This window comes from Heterocephalus glaber, unplaced genomic scaffold, assembly GCF_053883595.1.
Source record: "Heterocephalus glaber isolate CG9 unplaced genomic scaffold, H.glaber_assembly_v1.0 deba00001578, whole genome shotgun sequence".
In the NCBI taxonomy this organism is placed as follows: Eukaryota; Metazoa; Chordata; class Mammalia; order Rodentia; family Bathyergidae; genus Heterocephalus; species Heterocephalus glaber.
This window is the reverse complement of record NW_028258359.1, coordinates 445,647-466,407: the sequence shown is the minus strand read 5'-3', so window position 1 is coordinate 466,407 and position 20,761 is coordinate 445,647. Positions and strand designations below refer to the sequence as shown.

The 20,761-nt window shown below is 48.8% G+C and overlaps 1 protein-coding gene across 2 annotated transcripts in view; it reads right to left on the bottom strand.

Annotated features, from left to right (window-relative positions):
* The window catches only part of Stk24 (serine/threonine kinase 24), a 120,897-nt gene extending 104,292 nt beyond the window's left edge, over positions 1–16,605 (bottom strand). The window contains exon 1 of one of the 2 annotated variants that reach the window (XM_004858629.4): positions 16,357–16,605. In XM_004858629.4, coding sequence (XP_004858686.1) covers positions 16,357–16,398 — 42 coding nt within the window. In that variant the 5' untranslated portion in view covers positions 16,399–16,605. Of the gene's footprint in view, positions 1–6,027; positions 6,100–16,356 lie in introns of those variants that run through there. The other variant, XM_021239370.2, reaches the window with a different exon arrangement.
* Between the last annotated feature and the right edge of the window lie 4,156 nt (positions 16,606–20,761).

Here is a 20,761-nt window from a genome sequence, read left to right as displayed (position 1 = left end):
ACATCCTTGTTAAATTGTTATATGATTCACTGGAAAGCTATGGTCTGACTCACTTCAGGAGTGACATCCATTAAACTACACATTAAAGAGATGTGTGTGTGTGTGTGTGTGTGTGTGTGTGTGTGTGTGTGTGTATGCTATGTGGAGCTCTGACATACAATTTATCTAATAAACCTTTTAAAAAAGAAATTCCTGTCATCCAAGAAATCACAAGCTCCTCTTGATAACAGCTCTAGAACTGTTCCTACTGACAGAGGAGCCCCCCACCGAGCCCTTCCCAAGTCACCCGTCCACCTGGAGCCAGCCCTGCAACTGTGGGGGCACTCGGGGACGGGGACGGCAGGCGCGGGCAGAACACACCAGGACTAGCAGGTAAGGCTGGGTAGAGGACCGGAAAGGCTGGCTCCTGCCTGTCGGTCACCCTCGTCACAGAAGCACACCCATCTCAGATGGTCATACCCCAGACGACTTAGTAAGTCACTGCCTTGGTCCCCAGCCAGACTCTTCCCGGAGCTCCAGACTCACACGTGTCCCTGGTTGTTCATCCTCCCCACCTCTGCCCTCCATAAACAGAATTCCTCATCTTCCAAAGTCTGCAGCAGGCATGAGTCTGAGCCCCACGGTGCACTCACCTACACCCGCAGCCGTCCAGCACTTCTCCCTCCCTCCCTCCCCATCACCACCCAAGGCAGCTCCCTCCAGTCCATGGAAACCATGGAAGCCAGCGCCAGCGTGGTCAAGGCAGGGTCAGCCCGCACCTGGACAACAGCAGACCACCACGCTCCTCCCTCTCCCGGGCTGTCAGCCAACTGTCAACATCTACCGCTGGTCTCGTTCTGCAGATTCAAACTTTCCCCAGAATGTACAACTAGTATTCATCAATTAAAATAATTTTCAAGTAAAGAGGAAGGGAGGGAGGGCGTGTGGGCAGGCAGGGTGGCAAGGCAGTGCACCCCTGCAATTCCAGCACTCAGGAGGCTGGGGCAGGAGGACTGCCACAGATTCAAAGCCAGCCTGGGCTGCACAGTGAGCTCAAGGCTGCCTGAACTACACAGTATCTTGGAAGGGGGTGAGGGAGGAGAGGGAGGAGCAAGGAAAAGGCACTTTCTGGAATCTCAGTCACCCAGAAGCAGACTACGGCTCGAAGGCTCGAAGGACACGGAGTGCAGTCTCATGACCTGCCCCCATCACCTGTTCAGCGTCTCCTTCTTTTACCTCAAGTCCAGCAAATGAGTTTCCTGTACTCACCACTCCATGCCACTGCAAGTCTCTATGCTTGTGAACATTCTAATCCATCTGGATGCTCTCTTCCTAAAAGAAATTATTCTAGAACAGATCTCAGGCATCATTTTCTCTACTCCTCTCCAAACTGCCATCTCTGGCACTGAATTACTCCCACCTCTGCTGCTTCTGTGCCTTATATGTCCACAACACACTCTCCATCCAGACGCAAGCTCCCCGTGCGCCTCTGCCACTCACTGACCATCGGCTCCTTGGAGATCCAACTACAAGTTGTCTTTCTAATCTCAAGCCAGGCAGTTTCTTCTTCTTCCACCCTGAACACCATCTCCCACACGTGCCATAAACGTGTTCTTGGCCTGGTGTTGCATCTCTTTGGCTATCTGTTCAGACCAGCCAGCATTCATCCTTTCCTCTGATACCAAGGAGGACTACTGCTTCTCTAACTGAGAAATCAAGTCCTCACCAGTGGGTGACTACTGAGCCCGTTGCGGGGGTGTCATATAAAGGGAGCCACAAGGTAGGAGGAGACACTAAAGGGAGGAAAAGCTACCTTGAGTCTCAGTGACATCCACGAGACACAAAACACCAACCTCCCTAACCCAAATACACTGTGTGAGCCCAGTCCTACACCCGGAAGTGTAAAGAAAGCTGTTCCTTCTCCTCCAACTTGGCCACCCTCAGAAGCAGGACCTAACTCTCAGAGCTGCATGCAGCGAGGCTCTCGGTGAAAAGGCTTGTCTGTCCTCTCTTTACAACTACCATTCTGAAACTCATCTCTCTAGGAAAACATACTAGACTTCTGAGCAACAAAACAGAATGTCTGGACACTGCCAATCTTCTAAACCGTTTCTAACACAGGAACAATTTTACTTTGTGCAAAGTTTAACGTGAACACGGAAATAAATTACAACCAAAATAGCACTGGACATCCCTCACTAATTTTTGTCTCAGAAAACACTACTAGGTGAACACCACATCGTCTACACTTAGTGTTTCAGCTTAAACTAGCAAAGATTATTACCACACCAGATCTGCCACTGCCTTTAATGTAACCCAACAAGGTTCCTTTCTCATAAGTTAAGCAAATCTCTAAAGACAACCAATTATATATGTAAGAAAAATGTAAAGAAACAAAAAAAAAAACAAATGGACTCCAGCAAAATGCAGCGACATTCTTTAAAAGCAAGATCTAAACTGCTCTAAAATCATCTGACAGCAAAAGCCAGGATGATACAGAGTCGCCCATTGTCTTGGTGTTTACGGGTACCCGGAGGGGTGCAGGGGGCACAGAGGCATTTGGTCTTCAATGTGATTCCACACGACTGCTACAGCAGCCCCTCACTCACCATGAACCTTGTGCAGGGAGGAAAAACGTGTACAAAGCATGCATTACACCAATGACTACTGCCCCATCACTCAAATGCATGTGTCAAGACACCACTAAAAAACCAATGAGGCTGGGGGGCAGCTCAGCAGCTGAACATCTGCCTCGAAAGGCCCTGGGTTCAATCCCCAGTGGATCCCCCAGTGGGGATGGGAGGTAGGGAGTTATTTGCACACAATTTGCTAGTACAGCCTAGCTAGCCCACATCCCATGCTAGACAGAATGTCAATCGAGAGCAGGAATTGTAGGTCACTACGTGTGCACTTATCATAGTCCTGCAAATGTCCCTATCATCTAAAACTTTTAATTAAGTCAAAATATTAAAAAGAAACAAGATATAAAAGAGCTCTTTTAAAACTAGAATGCTTATCACAAAGTTTTGGTTTGAAAGAGAATTAAAAACACAATTCAGCTGGCAGCATTCTGGCTGTCTTCCTCAGGCCCCTACATTTGCCTCAATACATCACCCAGAGCCCAGTGGCAGCAGGCGAAGTAGAGTGATTCTGCTGTCTTTAGTTTGCAAGCCCCCTCATCTCTCTCCCTCTCTCTGCATCACATACAGCGGCCACTGTTTGAAATGAGACTAGCCAAGAGGGAGGAAGCTTGAGCATGTAGTACACGGAGTACCTCACTTATCTGTCTAAGCAAAGCCATTAACCACAAAAATTTCATTAACTGAGACCACACTTTCCAAGGACACTGTGACTGCTCCAGAAGGGAACAGATAAGATAAATTATTTTTTCTTCCTCCAAAGGCAAAACATTAAGGTTGCTCTTCCCAACCAGCAGAGCCACATAGGAATGTGACTCTGGCTGGAGGTCTTCTGACACAAGATGAGACAGCTTTCTAGGAGGCAAGTCTATCAGGGCACTAAAATAACATCAAAGCAGGGTGTGGTGGGGCACTGCTGTAATCCTAGCACTCAAGAGGCTGAAGCAGGAAGATCACTGAGAGTTGGGAGGCCAGCTTGGACTACATACTGAGTGGTTCAAGGACAGCCTGAACTACATAGCATGATCCTGTCTCAAAAAACCTAAATAAATAATCCAAAAAAACGGTATGGAAATATGCAACAATATTTATGATACAATGCTAAATGGAAAATAGTATTTTAAAAGCACCTGGATTATAATTGCAGTTACATAAAGATACATGTACACATGATGTATTTTTTCCAAATGAGTAGAAAATAAGCAAGATACAAAACACTCATATTCTTGGGCCGGGGATTTAGCTCAGTGGTTTCGCCGCCTGCTGAGCAAGCGCAAGGACCCAAGTTCAATCCCCGGTACCAAAAAAAAAAAAAGAAAAAAGAAAACACTCATATTCAAGCAGTGGATTATACATGCATTTGTGCAACCAGGGCAAGGCAGAATTCCCATTTCTGCACCAATCTTCGAACCCCTGCTTCAGATTACTCCTCACAGACTCTGCCCAGACAGCGGGACCAGGGTAGGAAACAGGGCTGATGCCCAGCAGATAAGCAATGGCAGGCCCTTCCGCTGGGTTTCAAAGGCCCCATCACAAAGCCTCCAACAGAGACACAAACGGGATGACCACGACTCTGCTACAGAAAGACGAAAGGCAAAAGAACCATTCTCACATTTCTGAAAGGCCGTGACAGCTACAGATACTGTATCAAGAAATTGTCTACGCAACAGGTCATGTGTCGAATACTGAGTGAGGATTTTGCCATTTTTAAAAGGCTTAAAATATTCTCAGTAAAGTTTCACTCCAATTCTTTTTCAGGGCACCAAGGATAAACTTTATTCCTCTTGGAAATACACAGAGGGAAAATAACTTCCAACCAGGAGTGCCACAAGCAGCACAGCTCCTTAGCTACTTAGAGACGAAGTCAGTTTAAATGCAGAGAAAGTAACACAGTACACAGGCACACGTGGATGACCATAGTATACGTGTATCTGAGGGGCACTGGGGACTTCTTAGGCCTGTTCTTAAGAAGCCATTTGCTCCCCTAAACAGGAGTGCACATCCAATAGATGGTGTGGGGTGTATCTCTGGGAATGCTGCTCTTCCACTCAAAACTGCTTTGAACTATGTGAGCATCTTAGAATACGGCTCAATTCAGCCTCCAGGGAAATGAATGGCATCCCACACACCTGTTGCTGGCCCTGCTGCCCAGGCCAATTTGGGGGGTGTGCACCGAGACCATGCACCAATGCCAACAGGTGAGTGCCCCTTGGCACCTCCTCGGGGTTCACGCAGAGAAACAGGCAACAGCCTGCAGAACCAAGCCAGGAAATTCAAAAAGTTCACTTCCTGTAAGCCCTTCATCTTGTTTCAAAGAGGACAGCAGAAGAAGGCATCCTGAATGCCATACACAGCATCTCACATGCGACTCTTCACTGACAAAAAGCCTGAACCTTCTTAACCACCTTTCCCTAAATCTGTACAGTGTGCTTTGAAAATGCCTTTCTAATTCCTCATGTAAGGAACAAGTGAAACCAACCTCTTTAAAAGCCTTACAATGCACATTAAAAGAAACTGGCACCACCCACCAAAAAAACCCTCAAAGTCTGATAAGACTGAAGTCTAACCAGTGGGGGTGAGAACACAGATCTGCTCTGAATTGAAAAGGGCATCCATTCTGGCCAAAGAGCCCATCATTCCCTAGGTGGAAGCGAGCCTGTGTCCGAGTTGTGCACTTCCCCAAAGGCAGCGGAAGAGAGGCCCAGAGAGCTCACAGGTGACAGGTAGGAGTCCCGACTCTACATGCTGGCCAGGAGGGACAGATGTGGATGGGGGGGCGGCGGGGGGAGGCAGGTGGACCAGGTCCCAAAGGCTCGGGATGGTACTGGGCCTACAAGGAGGCGGCAGGCATGGGGGGCTGAACCAATCCAGTGCAGGGGCGGCTGAAGAGCAGCAAAGGAGGCTGGGAGTTACAAAGGCCCTGACTTTTAGGCTGGCATTTAGATTAGGTCACAAAGTACCAGGCACCACAACAGGTTCAACAGAATAGAAACCACTAGAGACGCCTTCCCAGCACTCTGCGAAGGTTAACAAGTCTAGTTCGGGGATTCCCAAGGGAACTACAGAATTCATGTCTTGAGAGATGCACTCCTTAAAAGCTAAGGTTCCAAGGTCAAAAAGACACAGGCATCTCCCTCTGCACCCCACTAATGGTTTAGAAAAACTTGCTGAGGTAGCAAAGACTCCAAGTCCTACCATGTAGAGGCCTCTTCAACCCCCAAGTTGGACAAGTGACCCCAAAGTCAGTCTTCTAAAATACAAACTGCAGGTTTGTAAGCACTGATTTTCAACCGAGCTACTTTTCAAATGACCAACACTCCAGTGTGTCCTCAAACAGGGAGCAGCAGGCATTCTATGATCATTCATTCTCCAGCTCAACAGTTCTGTGGACCCAGAAGGAGCAACACACCTGGAAACTTGCTGGGTCTCCATCCCAAACCTCCAGGATCAGAGAGAGGGGCGACATGGGACCCACCAGGTGCCCTGTGTGAACAAGAAGGTGTTTACTTCTTTCCATTACTGCCTCTTCACAGTTCAAAGCAGCACAATTTGAGCTACACCTGACAGTCAAAACACTAAAGCCAGTCAAAGGCCTGGTGCACCCTAAGGAAGGCCTCAGGACTAGAGAGACTGGGGATAAAGGGACAGGGACCCACACCCCCACACCCACATCCCCAAATTCCAGGAAGCCAATTTAAAAATAAGACTGGTACGAGGCTCCTTATCCACAGGAACAAGCAAATTGCACAGCGCTGAGCCCAAGGACCTAAAGGCCTGGCAGATGCCCCCAGGACTGCAGGCAGAGTGGGCAGCAGAAAGCCAGTTCTGTCCTGCATGCATTCAGACCACCATCGCAAGAGTCCTGGCCACCCTCCCAGGCAGGCTACCCTCAGCAACAGCAGGTACTTGATTCTCAAAAACAGGCACCAACTATGCTGGGCGTCGTGGCACATGCCTGTATTTCCAGCACACGGGAGGCTGACACAGGAGGATTGCTGTGAGTTTGAGGCCAGCCTGGGCTACACAGTGAGTTCAAGGATAGCCTGAAATACACAGTGAGGCCCTGTCTCAAAAAAGAAAAACAATTCTCCTCCAAAACAATGTCTAAAATAACTGCCACTAAGTTGATAAATTATCCAGGCTGGGCTCAAACTTCCAATCCTCCTGCCTCAGCTCCCCAGAGTGCTGGGATTAATTACAAGCCTGCACCACCAGCCCTGGCTCCCAAAGGCCTTGTTGCTGCCTCATAACGTAGCAGAGCACATCCCACAGCAAGAGTGGGAGCAAGTCAGCTCAGGTCTCTCTTCCTCTTCTTACAAAACCACTATTCCACCATGGGGGCCACACCCTGTGACTTTATCAACCCTGGTTACTTCCCAAAGGCCCTGCCCAAAGGCCCCATCCTCGAATTTGGGGATTAAGTTTCCAGCACATGAACTCTAGGGACACACTCAACCCAGAGAGGACAAACCTAAACTCGGGATGGACAAAGCAGAGAACCAAAGCAACTTACAGAACTCAGTCCCCAAAACTCAGGAACTGGTGGCAGCAGGTGCCTCTCTCTGCATGGGGCCTGGTTGGAGTGAAGCAGCGGTGAGGGAAAGTGGGCTCCAGAAGCGGTTACCCAGCCGCGTGGCACCACCCTGCCTCCCAGGCAAGGACACCACTGAAGACCGATTCGAGGGGCAGGAGGGACAATAGGTCTTCTGCCCCCAGATACCGCACCTGCACCCCTCCTCCTCCTCCTCCTCTCAGGTGGGCACAGGGCTTCTGGCAAAAGAAGGAAGAGGCCCAAGGGTGCGCCATCACGGAAAGAACCAGTCCAGAGGGAGCAGGCAGAAGGCTCCAAAAGGCTTCCACAGGAAGACTGACTCCAAAGGGACACAGCCACCCCAATGCCCACCCAGTCGGCTACAGCCAAAATCCCGCAGGTGAGCTCAGCAGTCTCCACTCTGAAATGCGAGGGGACGTGCAACGGTGGCCTCTACCACAAAAAACAAAGCAAACAACACAAGGAGAAAGTGGGCCCTGGCAGGGAGAGAAGCATGCTGGGAGATAGGCAGATATTTCAAGAACACAAGGAAGACACAACATTCAGAGAACCAAAAAGAGCTGATTTTAAAAAGCAAGAGCAGAAATGAAATGCTCACTGGAAGAGTTGGAAAAAGTTAAGATCGCCGCCCAGAAAGCCAAGTAAAAGAGACAAAGAATGCAAAAAGCTTCACAAGGGTAAGACCAAGGACTGGCCCAGAAGGTCCCCATCCAAAAAAGCATTTCAGAGAGAACACAGAAAATGGGGGCGGAGGATCAAAGGAAAACTGCAACACAAAAGACCTGAGTTGCCCAACTGAGCACCTGTCACAAAAGACAAAAATAGACTCACACCAAGACACAGCATTGTGAATCTTCAGGAACAATTCAGAGCCTACTGGGTTCGGGAAGAACAGAAGGGCTGTGGGCACAGAACCCGGCACAGGTGTGCGCTGCACTCCAACCCTGAGACCAGAGCACCATGGACGAGCACCTCCAAAATGCTGGAAGAAAGTAACATCCACTGGCAGTTTGACACCATGCCAAAATACCAACTGAGGGGAGGAAAAAAAAAGACCAAAAAAAAATTTAAAACCTATGTCCCCCTGGGCTGGGGAGTTAGCTCAGTGGCATGGAGCCTGCCTTGCAAACGCATAGTTCTGAATTTGATCCCCGGTATCACAAAAAAAAAACAAAAACCTATGTCCCCTGTAACCTATGTATAGGAAGGGCTTGCAAGATACATGACACCAAGACAATGGTATAAACCAGGAGAAACAAAGGGGGCAGAAGACACGACATACGGCACAAGAGAGCAGCAAGTGGCCAGAGGCTAGCGGCAAAGGAAGAGCAGAGGGTGTGAGGGGTGGACGAGGTGAGACAGGAGCAGAGCCGGGACTCTCGGGCTCCTCCCAGGCGGTGAGACCTGAGCAAGCGCTCCGCCAGAACTCCCTCAGACCAGTCCAGGGCCTGCTGAAGAGCTTTGGGCTGAATGAGCTGTAAATACGTTATAGAAGCAAAGCAAAACAAAAAAACACACCTTCAAAAGAGATCTGAAAAGCAAACACGTTTACTGAGGATGGCTGGCTATGGATGGTGGCAACAGTCACATTAACGCACATGCTGCACGGGATCCAGCTAGGTGACCATGTAACTCTGCAACAGTGACTCAGAGGCTGGGCCGTTAAGTGCCCAGTGGGCATCTCAGTGTCCATTTACACTTCTGTGGCCTCCGTTATCTTAAAACTCTGGGACAGACCCCTGCTCAGATCTGCACATAGAAACGTCAATCACTTAAGGAGTCTGTCCAAAACCAGTGCTACTGGGCCTGGGACTTAGCTCAGTGGTTCCTCCACCTGCCTCACAAGTCCAAGGGCCCAAGTTTGATCCCTGGTACCAAAAAAACTAGTGCTACAAGGTTTATTAGCCCTAAATTTACCTGGCCTATAGAATCCCCCTTCAAGACTGAGAACACCAAGATAAAAGTAAGGGAATGTGCGGAATTTTCATAGCACCCAATTGTCAGCTTTCACAGCATCCTGCTCCAGACGCCCTGCAGCAGCGCCCAGTCTCCAGGCACCTGGACTCCCAGTCACAACAGGATGAGGCCACAAGCGCCCAGTCATCTCCTGGGAAGCAGGTTCTGCCCTCAAGCCCTTGGGCCTTCTCCGTCCCGAGACAGCCATCAACCAGACTGCAGCTTGACAGGACCCCTCCCTGCCAGCTATGCAAACCCCAGCCCTGGTCTCTACTCCTCTTTCCTAGGAACCCTCAAGTTCTTGCCAGCCCCTCAAAGACAGAACCTCTTAGGCCGAACTTCCTGGCATGGCCAAGCTGATTCAACACCTTTCCTGGCTTTCTGGATTGGCATTTTAGGACAAGTGACCAAGCCTGGTCTGTTGGGGCCCCCAAGGTCAGGGCTTCAGCCCTGAAACTCTGATAACAACTCGCCTAGGGAGAGGGTGCCTGCAAAGGAAACAAGAGCAGACTCCACCCCATCTATACATCCAGAGCTACAGATAATGCCTGAAATTAGAAAACAAGTAGCCACTTTTAAGTATTTTCACAAACTACAAAGCAATAACAACAAAAGTCAGGCAGAAGAGATCAAAGGGGCTGCCATGGAGGGCCGGGGATTTAGCTCAGTGGTTTCGCCAGCGCAAGGACCCAAGGACCCAAGTTCCATCCCCGGTACCAAAAAAAGGGGGCTACCATGGGGACTAAGGAACAGGAGCAAGGGACAAGTGGCTGCTATCTTTCTGACAAAAGTTTCTTTCTAACAAACTTCACATAACTAACCCATAGAATTTTTCAATTAAAAAAAAAACTACGCAAAATCCTAAGTAATTGGACATAAAACAAAGGATATGAACCAATAATGGCCCTTTCAAATCTTAGGGCCTAAAATTCTTCTTAAAAACAGGAAGTTGACTTAAATAGTAAGATAAACCCCAGCTACATATTTGGTACTACATATTCACATAAAATTTAAAATATTCCCACCATTTAATCAGATACCAATAAGGTGCTCAACTGAAAAGCTTCTTTTGGTGACAAAAACCCCTCAAGAAAGTAGAAGGGAAGCCAGACATGGCAGTACATGCCTGTCATCCCAGTATTAAGGAGGCTGAAGCAGGGGGATCACCCTGAGCTACACAGTGAGTTCAGGGCCAGCCTGAACTACATAGTGAGACCCTGTCAAAAAAAAAAAAAAGCCAAGAATGGTGGCACACATCATCCCAGCACTCAGGAGGCTGAGGCAGGAGGACTGCCGCAAGTTTGAGGCCAGCCTGGGCTGCATAATGAGTTCAAGGCCAGGCTAAACTACAAAGGGAGACCCTGTCTCCCAAAAAAAAAAAAAAAAGAAAGAAAAAGGAAAAATAAGAAAGAAAGTAGAAGGGAAGGTCTCTGAAATCAACAGTGTCACTCAGTGGGCCTACACTGGGCCCTTTGTAATTAGAGAAACCAGAGATAAAAAACATTATAGGCCTTGTAGCAAGCAGACCTACATATTGTTTGGTTTGCCCTAACCTAAACCAAGAGACAATTTAGTATTGAAGAACTCCAAGTTCATCCCCTAGGAGTCAGGTGTCCTAACTGCCATGTTTTTCTTTTTCCTGAAGCATATGGCACTAAGATGTTTAATAAATTTGCTTGCAAGAAACACTGAGTTTTAAGAATGACTGCTCCAGTCCAGTGGGAGGACAGTTGCTGCTTCCACGTGGGGCGGAGGGATAAGAGTGCGCCTGTTTCCTGCACTCCCTCTGGCCACAAGATTCCATTACTGATAATCACCACGGCTAGGCACACAAAAGCCCAGGCAGGGAGGGTCGGGTGCGGCCCACTTCCTGCAGGTAAGAGTTTCCACCCAGACAAGTCTGAATCGTGGGAAAACCCCCAAAATCAAGAGACCAAGAGACTCCTCCACCCTGGCGTATACCCTGCGACCAGGCAGGCTCCACCCTCCTAAGACCCATACCCAGGCCCCAGGGAAGAGCCTGGTCAACCCACACCAGGGGAGGCAGCTTGGCTCCTAGAAGACAGCCAAAGCCACCCAACACAGCTCCCATACCAGGCACTGTGCCCTCTGTGACCTACAAAGTCTCCTCCAAACAAGTCCTTGAAAGTCACTGGGTGCCATGTGAAATGCTATCAAGAACATTCTGATTGGGATTGGAACCCAGATGTCCCAGACTCCTCCAAAGCTATTTAATTTTTTTAATCTTCTGATCCCCACCCTACCGGGGAGGAAAAAAACCAACTTTGAAGCAAAACTAATTCTTACCATTACTACATTTTGCTGATAAAGGAACATGAAGCACTGACATAAGATTAAAAAAAAAAACTTAAGGAACTGACGGTCTCAGGGTAGTGTGCCTCTATTTCTCTCACTACTCTTGGCAACACAGGGCAGCAGGGAACAGCCAGGAAGCTCGAGGGCTGGGCATGCAAAGACTGTGAGAAACTGCTCGCTGCCCTCGATTGCCAATGTCTGGGTGACCCCTCTAACAAGTCCACCGTGGCACTCCCCGAGAAGCCTGAGCTCCCCACCTTCTCCCACCGCGGGCATCCTCTCCCCTCAAGTGCCCAAAACCTTCCAAGAGGGTACAGGATGCTGGGAGCACCTGCACGCCTTACCCACCACCTGTACCTGAGAAGGTTGGCAGCCCAAAGCCCTCCACGCTCATCTGCTCAAAGCTGTGCCTGCCTCCTGCATCCAGGACGGTCCGCTCTAGGATGCAGCCCAGCCCTCCTAGACAGCCTCCTGCTTTCCAGCCGCTGGACTATGATTACACTCCTGGGTCACCAAGACCTTCCCCAGGGACTTGCCCCACACCAGGTCACTGACCTCTCAAGGACAAGGACGTAACATCCTCCGCAGGCTCCCCTGCCTGGGGCCTGCTGTAAAACACCAGGCCTGCTAGAGGGCCACACGTCCATCTCCATCAGCAGCTGAATGCATAAAGAAAATCTACAATTTACATGCAGTGGAGTACTACTCTGCCATAAAGATACACCTGAGTCATCTGTAGGAAAATGGATGCACCTAGAAGACCATAATGTTAAGTGAACAAATCAGACACATGAGCTTCATTAAATATCACATAGTTTCTCTTACATGAGACACCCAAGGTATATTTAAGGAGCAGACAAGGGGCAGATAATAGGAAATAGGGAGATAGATCCTTCTCGAAGGTGTAAGGAATCAAGAGATGCAGGAGGCTGGGGAGGGACAGGAGATGAAAAAAGAATTAAGATGTTTCATATACATGTACCAACTGCCACAGGAATGTAAACATTGTGTACTGCAAACATGTGCAAAAACAAACAAAAAAGGAAGAGTATCAAGAGCTAGAGGGAAGGGGAGGGAGATGAAAACCGGAATTAAGATGTGCTCTGCATGCTATAGGCGCTGTACAAGGAGTGTAAACATTACGTGCCACACAATACTAATATAACAAAAGGCACTAGGCCTCCTCCTACAGTTCAGCCTCTCAAGGTGCTCTCAGAATCTGGATCTCACAGCTCTGCTGATGGCCACACTTGGGGACCCCCAGGGATGCCTCTGGCAGTAAGGTGAATGTGGGTAGGCATCTTCCACGGAAGCAGCAGAAATAAAACTATGGAAATGGGACACATGAGGAAAAAGGCAAAAAAAGTGTACAACTGTTAAGCCACAATTAAATGCAGCTGCCGTTCAGTTCAGCCTTCATCTCCAGCCTTCCACACCCTGCTCATCTCAGGGCTGGGGCCTCAGCGAAGGTCCGCTTCTCCCAGATGCCAGCCAAGGGTCAGGGGAAGGCAGGAGACCGGCTGATGTCAAGGACCAGACTCTGCAAGGTTTTCAGCTATTCCTCAAACTGTACTTACAATTTCAGCCGTAAATGTATAGCCTCGAAACAGGCTCAATTAACTCAGGCATGCTACACATGTTCCTTATCTGATTAAGTGCATATTTTTCAAATTGGGAGCCATGAACCAACCAGTGAGCTGCGAAGTCAATTCAATGTTAAAACCACCTCCTCTTTTTAAATAAAATATATCACAACAATACATCCCAAGTAGTAAGGGTCAGGACTGTCTTTTAAAACTTTTGTTTCTGGTCTTGATGTAAATTTTTTCTTTTTTTTTTAAGTATGAGGGATCGAACTCAGGACTTGCGCTTGCAAGGCAGGAGGCAGAACCACTGAGCTAAATCCCCAGCCCTACATGTAAATTTTCTTACAAGGGTCACAGTCCAGAAAATTTGAAAGATCCCTGATAGGGCCAGGGATTTAGCTCAGTGGTCCCGCCACCTGCCTCGAAAGCACAAGGTCCTGAGTTCAATCCCTGATCCCACACATATACAAAAAAAGATCACTGATAAAATTCTGTAATGGAAATTAATAAACCAAAATCTAATTCCTTTTAAATCACAATTCATGCAAACTCAACGCTGATGAGTCCTCCTGCCTCTGACCGAAGCTTGCTTTTCTTTTAACCTGAATTGAGTAAAACAACTTTGAATAAGGAAGAGCATTTAGAGCCACAAATCAGCTGAATTCACTTTTATTCAGTTACTAGACTCAGTTCATGATTTCTACTTTTCCCCTCTATGATGATATAAAACTCTGGTGTGAGGAATGAAAAAGGAAAAGGTCTCAGGGACCTTCATTAAACATTAAAAATGGGAACTCATTCGGACACAGCCGGCATCCAGGCCCCGAACCTCACACCTGACCATTCAATAATGACCAGTGACTGAATAAAATATTGATCTTGTACTTCAAATTTCTTCAACAAATACAATCTGGAATGAAATCAACTGTAATATTTGCAAAAGTAACAACGAAAAACAATGCGGAATGGTGAGTAGGAATATGGTCTTCAAGGCAGGAAAAACCTGGTTTCCAATCACAAGAAATACACTACATTACCTTGGTCCTGCTCAACTAGCTTCCATTGGTTCCCAAGGCTAAAAAAATGGCATAAATAATATCTATGCCTCCATGGTACCAGTAAGAATCAAGAAGCATAAAAAAGATTTACAAGACATGAAAAATGGCCTTCATGCTAAAATGTTCCTTCATTTAGATTATTTTGTAATTACTTGTGCCTAGACCACTTGAATTCACTCTCTCCAAATTTTTAAGCCAGCTCCTCGTAAGCCCTGGTCAAGAAATGAGGCTGCCAGAGGCCGTGAGACCCTCACAGGAAAAGGACGCGGTTCTCCAGGCCCGCCAACTCTCAAGGCCAGGTGTGCCTTTAATTCAATTCTCAGCAACAGTGCCCAGGAAAGTCTCCCAGGGCAGCAGGAGCTGCTAATTCCAAGTTGAAATAAATGTGCTTGTTTTTCTTTTCTGGGGGAAGGGAGAGGAAAGGAATGTTCCTCCCCAAACCGCACAACAAAAACTTAGTATGTAGACGTGAATAACTACAAGAATGACTGGCAGAAGCCCCTTGCAGTACCTCTAGAACTAACAGCCAAGAAACTGGTCTTTTCCACTGAGAAAAATGTATCATTTTTATAGTTTGAGAAAGCAAAATATAAAAACAGCTCTCTTGTAATAACCACCTAGGAAATATACTCTTTTTCGAAAGGCAAAGTTATTAAAGAAAATTTATCTTCTTTTCCTAAGACTAAGAATTTTGGCCCAAACGTGGGGGTAGGAGCAGCTACCACCTGGTGACCATCTGGTACTAACTTCTAACCTTTTCAAACTGATTAGCTTTCTACAAAGGCCCGGCACCGATGGGGGACACACCTACTGGATTACAACCTAATTAACAGGTTGGAAAAGTCATCTAAAGGAAATACTGTATTGATAAAGTTGTTTGGGTTTTTTTTTTAATCCTTACAAAAGGTCCTTCTTGCTCCACTGGTAAACGTCTGTTCCACCCAGTTTACCCTGACCTTCACACCTCTATATTCAAAAAAGCAAGAGATACCAAGAACCCACAGCTGATTTTTACCTAGAGGTCAGTAGAAACTTAAAGGTAAAGCTCTTCAGGTGCGGTTCAAGTTTAAAAGCTACCTATATATTTTTTTTCAAGCATCTTCCCATTCATGCTCTTGGTACTTTTATTATGCCTTGAAAACAAACAAAAAACTTGGACTAAAATTCTACCTGCCATTAAAGTAGTAACTTTTGAGTTCCTATTTTTCTAGAGTTCAAACCTGACCAATGAAATCCAGTTTTCTTTTTATGGTTTAAAAAGAGAGGAGAGGAAACTGTTCTTGAAGAGGGGGCAGATCCCGGCTTCAAAAAGCCAAAGTTTGGGCGCTTTTCTTCTCAGCCCTGGGGACAGAAGCAAAGACCCTATTGCTAACTATAAAATAACAAATAATCCACTTGGATATTCTGGGTTGTTTTCTTAAAGCCCTTCTGTTCACTGGCTTAGCTACCCTGCTTGAGAGACCAAATCTTTAATGGTATATCCTAACTGCACCGTGCAATTTTAACCCCAAGCATCTGGCCACCATATATGTTTACAAACATAACAAGTTAGGCAGGGATGGTGGTTTTATTTTTCAAAGGGCCAAAACCAGTCCCCAAATGGAGAAAAACTTTAACGCATTCCTGTAAATCTGAGAGTCAACTCTTGCCATCCTCCCAGTAAGTCACTGGTAGGCCACGATGCCACCAAGTATGGATGGAGAGATCTGGATGTAAGGACTCCTCTCGGGGCCGCCCAGTCTCAAAGTGAAAGTCAGGGTCCCGGCTCCGGCTAGGTGGGCCTGGGCTCGGGGCTCGCGAGCACGCGTGGATCCCCTGGATTCCCCCTCCCGGGGGTTTAAGGGCTCGCACTCTCCCCTTGGCCCACACCACAGCAAAGGCTCAGAGACGAAGTGCTCAAGTGGACTCGTGGTCACCCTCCTGCACCGCCCAGTGGGGCCCGGGACTCTCGGGGCGCTCCCTGCCCCGCGCCCCAGTGGGGCCCTTGGGTCGGAAGACTTGGAAGTCGGGAGAGCCGGGCTCAGGGACCCCGCTGGGCCTCCAAGGGCGTTTCTCACATCCCGCCCCCGGGGGGGCCGACGCCGGACTGCGGCTCGAAGCAGTTCGGGCACAGGGGACACCCCACTTCGGACCCCGCGGCCCTGCGCTCGGCCCTCCACGCGCACACCCAAGAGCCGGGGCCAGGGAGGCGCAGAGTTAGGGGGCCGCGACCCCGGAAGGGGGGGGGGTCGGAGTTGACGACGCCGAACCGCGCTTCCGCCCCCGCCTACCTGCATGCCCGGCAGGCCCGGCTGCACCGGGGAGTGCGCCATGGCGCGGGACGGCGCTTCCTGAAGCGGGACGGCCGGGCCCCGAGGCAGGGTGACCAGGCCGCGGAGCTCAGCGGCGCGCGGCGGGCCGCGTCCCCATGCGCGGCGCCGGGAGCGGGGCGAGGGCCGCGGAGGCCTGAGCGAGGAGCCGCGGGCGCGAAGTGCGGGAGCCGAGTGGGCCTGGGCCCGCGCGTTGGGCCGCCGGGAGCCGGAGTGGGCGCGCGCATCCGGCCGAGCCCGCGAGCGCCCCGCCCCGGCCCGGCCCCCGCGCCCGCCCCCGCGGCCCGGCCGGGGACCCCGCCCCGCGCTTCCGGAGTCGGAGGGGGAGGGAGGGAGCGACGGAGGAGGCTGGCGGCTGCCCGGACGTGCTAGGCCGCAGCCAGCGCCTGGAGCGCGGGCGGGGCGGGGAAGGGCGGGGGACAGGGCTTCGGCCCGAGCCGCGCTGGGGACCGGATCTGGGCCGCGGAAGAGCGGGGAGCACCAACCAACTCCTACGCTACCGGCACCTCCCTGCTCTCCCCTCCCCCTGGCCTCTGGGCGGCCTCTCCAGGCCAGGCTATTGGGGGTTGAGAGGGCCACCGCCAGGGCCTCAGCCGATGCCCTGTTTTGAAAGACCAGGGCAGAGCTTTGGTGTGTGAGTGAAGTTTCCAACCAGCCCAAGGGGAGAACCGAGAGGGAGAAGCCGAGAGAGCGGGCCGTGTGCGGGGCTCTGGCGGCTGTAAAGAGCCTCGCTTGGGCTGCAGGGCACTGGAAACTTGGCGGGAGGGGCTGCACCCAGGCGGGGACCCCCGCAGCGAGAAGGGGAAAGTAGGGTGCGGAGCGGCCGGGAGGATGGGAAGACAATGGAAGGAAACCGCGTCTAGACTTTGGCCTCAGCCCCCTCGCTCTTTCCAGCGTCTCCCGAGGCCCCGGCGCTCTTGCTACCCAGTTCTGCCTCCCCTTTATGGCCAGCCCTCCACCGACCGAGGAAAGGGGGTGAGTCCCTGCTGCCTCCAGAAAGTACTTTCTGTACCATAGCAAATAGGAAGTGGACTGCAAGTTCAGAATCGGCGCTCCAACATTGTAATGCCCAGCTAGTGAGTGCTACGGCTGTGCGAGGGAAGGCGCCTCAAATGAGTCTCCAGGTGTTTATTGGAGACGACTCGAAGTCCTCCACCTGGTGAGGAGTGCTTTATTCTTCGAGGTCTGATAGTACTCCAAGAACTTCAGTTTCCTCGGGTGTTCTGGATCCTATAGGAGTGGGATGCTAAACTTAATCCCTGCTTTCACTTGGAAAGCCTGAGTCCTCCGGATGCCTTGCAATATCTTCAAGGTTGCCACTGGCCACTTAAACCCTGCCGCCCCCAATAGAACTATGAAAAGAACGTGATGAGTGAAAAGCATGAACCCTAATACCCAGAAGTTTACAACCTTAAATAAACTTTGTAAACCTAAAAAGGGAATACATAGGAGTAGCACAACGATCAAAAACACGATTCCTTAGAATGTTCATGCTCTTGTTTTTTTGAGAAAGGGCTTCACTTTGTAGTTCCCTTGAACTCACTGTGTAGCCCCCCTGGCCTCGAACTCCTCGCGATCCTCCTGCCTTAGCCCCTCAAGTGCTAGGATTAGAGGCGTGTGCCCCCATGCCTGCCCAATGTTAAACTCTTAAAAGCTGAGTCCTACCCAAAGTAACATCCTAAGGAAGGAACCTGGAAATATGTAAGACTGTATATTAAAAGGTATAGCAGGGCCGGGGATTTAACTCAGTGGTTCCGCTGCCTGCCTCTAAAGCACAAGGTCCTGAGTTCTAGCCCCGGTACCAAAAAAAAGGTATACCAAAGTGATATTCACAATCCTGGGAGAACGAGGAATAGAGGACAAGTCAAACAGAGGTTAAGTTAATAGTATTACCCATAGGGGGAGTATTTTGTAGTCATTAAAAAAGATGTATTTCATTTTGGCAAAGTGGTACATGCTTGTAATCCCAGCTACTCAGGAGGCTGAGGCAAAAAAAATTGCAAGTTTAAGGCGAGTCTGGGAAATTATTGAGACCCTGTGTCCATCAAAATAAAATTTTGGAGATGTACCTCAGTGGTAGAGCACTTGACACTAGACAGTTACATATTTAGTAATGTGGAGAAATATGTTCAATATATATTGTTAGAAAATGTAGGGTACAAAATAATCACAGTATTCTGATCTCAAGCTACTGTACTTTGTATATATGAAGATAAGACTATAACTATGTGTAAGCAGAAAAGCCTAGAAGTGTATATACCAAGATTCAGCAGTAATTAGAGATGATCTGTCCAGTCCCACTACTAGCCCAAGCCAGGGGAGACCATCAGGCTAAGAAGTGCTCTCAACGTCAGAGTCAGTGCTATAAGTTCCAGACAAGCTGAAAAGTTGGGTGCTCTAAGGCACTGCCATGGGAAATTCAGAAATCACTTTGCAATAGGCATAATTTCCAGCAGATGGATGGCATGGGGGCATAATTAATAATACACAATAATCAGCATCTCATTTTGTATCCCAAGGCTAGTGAGGCTAAGAACATGTAGGTTATGCCGATACCACACATCTGGACACAGTGATACACATTCATTAGCTGGTCCATTTCCCTGTTCACCCCTTCCCACCATTAACTTCACTTCCCCCTTTGTCCATATTTATACCACTGAACACCATTCTCATGGGAAGAGGGAAAAAGCAGCCACACAGGGGTTACTGGCTCTGCCGGGTGCTATGAGGCATTACCCAGCATTCCCTGGGCTGCAGGTCTGAGTTCAGGATCAGATCCTGCCCAGTTGCTCTTCTCTTGCATTCATTCATTCATTCATGCCTTTTTTGAAAGCCAACAACATGTCAGCCATGTAGGGCCTCTAAACATTAGATCCTCTCAGGTGCCTTCTTATCCCATCCTAGCGACCTGGTCTTCCTAAATCCTAACTTTAGAGCTGTACAATACCATAACTGATTAAGCTTAGAGTGACAGTAGCTGTCCTTGTCACCAAGGGAAGAAAAAGACCATCCTTCCATCCACCTCCTATCACTTTACCTCCATCCCTAATGTATATCCAATTACAACAGGACAAACCTATACTGCCATGATTCCAGGAGAGATTTTTGAGGGTCTCCATAGAGAGTATACATTTTCTGGTCTCCATGGAGACATTAATCCATTGAATTATTTTCATCTCCTGTCTCTTTTTGTCTTTTGTGTTTACTTAAGAGCATAAGTTGGCCAATGAATTGTGCTCTGACATATTCCATATTCCAAGTCGAACTCAATACAAGGCCCCTGTGTATTGATGTCCCATAAGCCAGTTCCTCATCTATACTGAGTTCAAAGACTACACCAAAAAACAAGAACTCAACAATCCCTCCACTTCCCTTTCTGAGTTGAAAAGATAAACACCACCAAATGCCACTTTCTAAAGAACAGCTAGACAAGTAGCACATTAGCAATTTAAATTCACAGATTAAAGAAAGGGACTCACATGGTGAACTTTAAAGAGAAAAATATGAGTTGCTTGGATAAGTAACTAACAGAAGGCCTGACAAATTTCTACACGTTTAGTAGGTGAAGACATTATTAACATCAGCATGAAGAAGTGCATGTCTTCATCACTGGATAACATGATGACAAGAAAATGTATGCAAAAGCCCTGGGAAAAAGCTGCGTGGAGGAATTTCATTCTGGGGATGCAGAGCCAGGAAGAAGGCTCCCATGGGGCCACTTCTGTAAGTCGGTTTGTGGCAGCCCCTGCCTTAGTCTGCTAGGGCTACTGTAACACAGCCACACAGACTGGATGGCATAAGCAACAGAAATTCATTTCCCCACGGCTCCAAAGGCTGCAAGTCAGGCTTTGGTCCAGGTGTCAAAAGGGTTGACTTCAGAGATTTGCAAGTGGCCATCTCCTGTGTCTTCACACAATCTTTCCTCTGTGTGCCTGTGTCCTGATCACTCCTTTGTAGAAGGACACCAGTCACATTGAATTAGGACCCACACGTATGACCTCATCTTAACTTCCCTCTTTAAAGATCCTGTCTCCAAATACTGTACAGTCACATTCTAGGGAATAGAGGTTAGGAGTTTAACACATGGCTTTTAGGGGAGCACAGCTCAGCCCAGAACGCAGCCCTTCACTCTGTAAGTTCCTGGTCAGCCCCCTTCATGGCTCCCCTGGGCTCAGCTCCAGGACCGAGCACTTCCAGAGGCTGTGGGCCACTCCATAATCTTGGCTCACATGTCTGCAGACAAGTATGGCTCCACAGTTTCTTGGTCGTAGTCCCCCAGGTTTGTCTTGCCCAGAAACCAGATCACTAACCTCCCATCCCTGAACAACTGGGAGCAGAAGCAGACAATGTAATGCATTAGAAG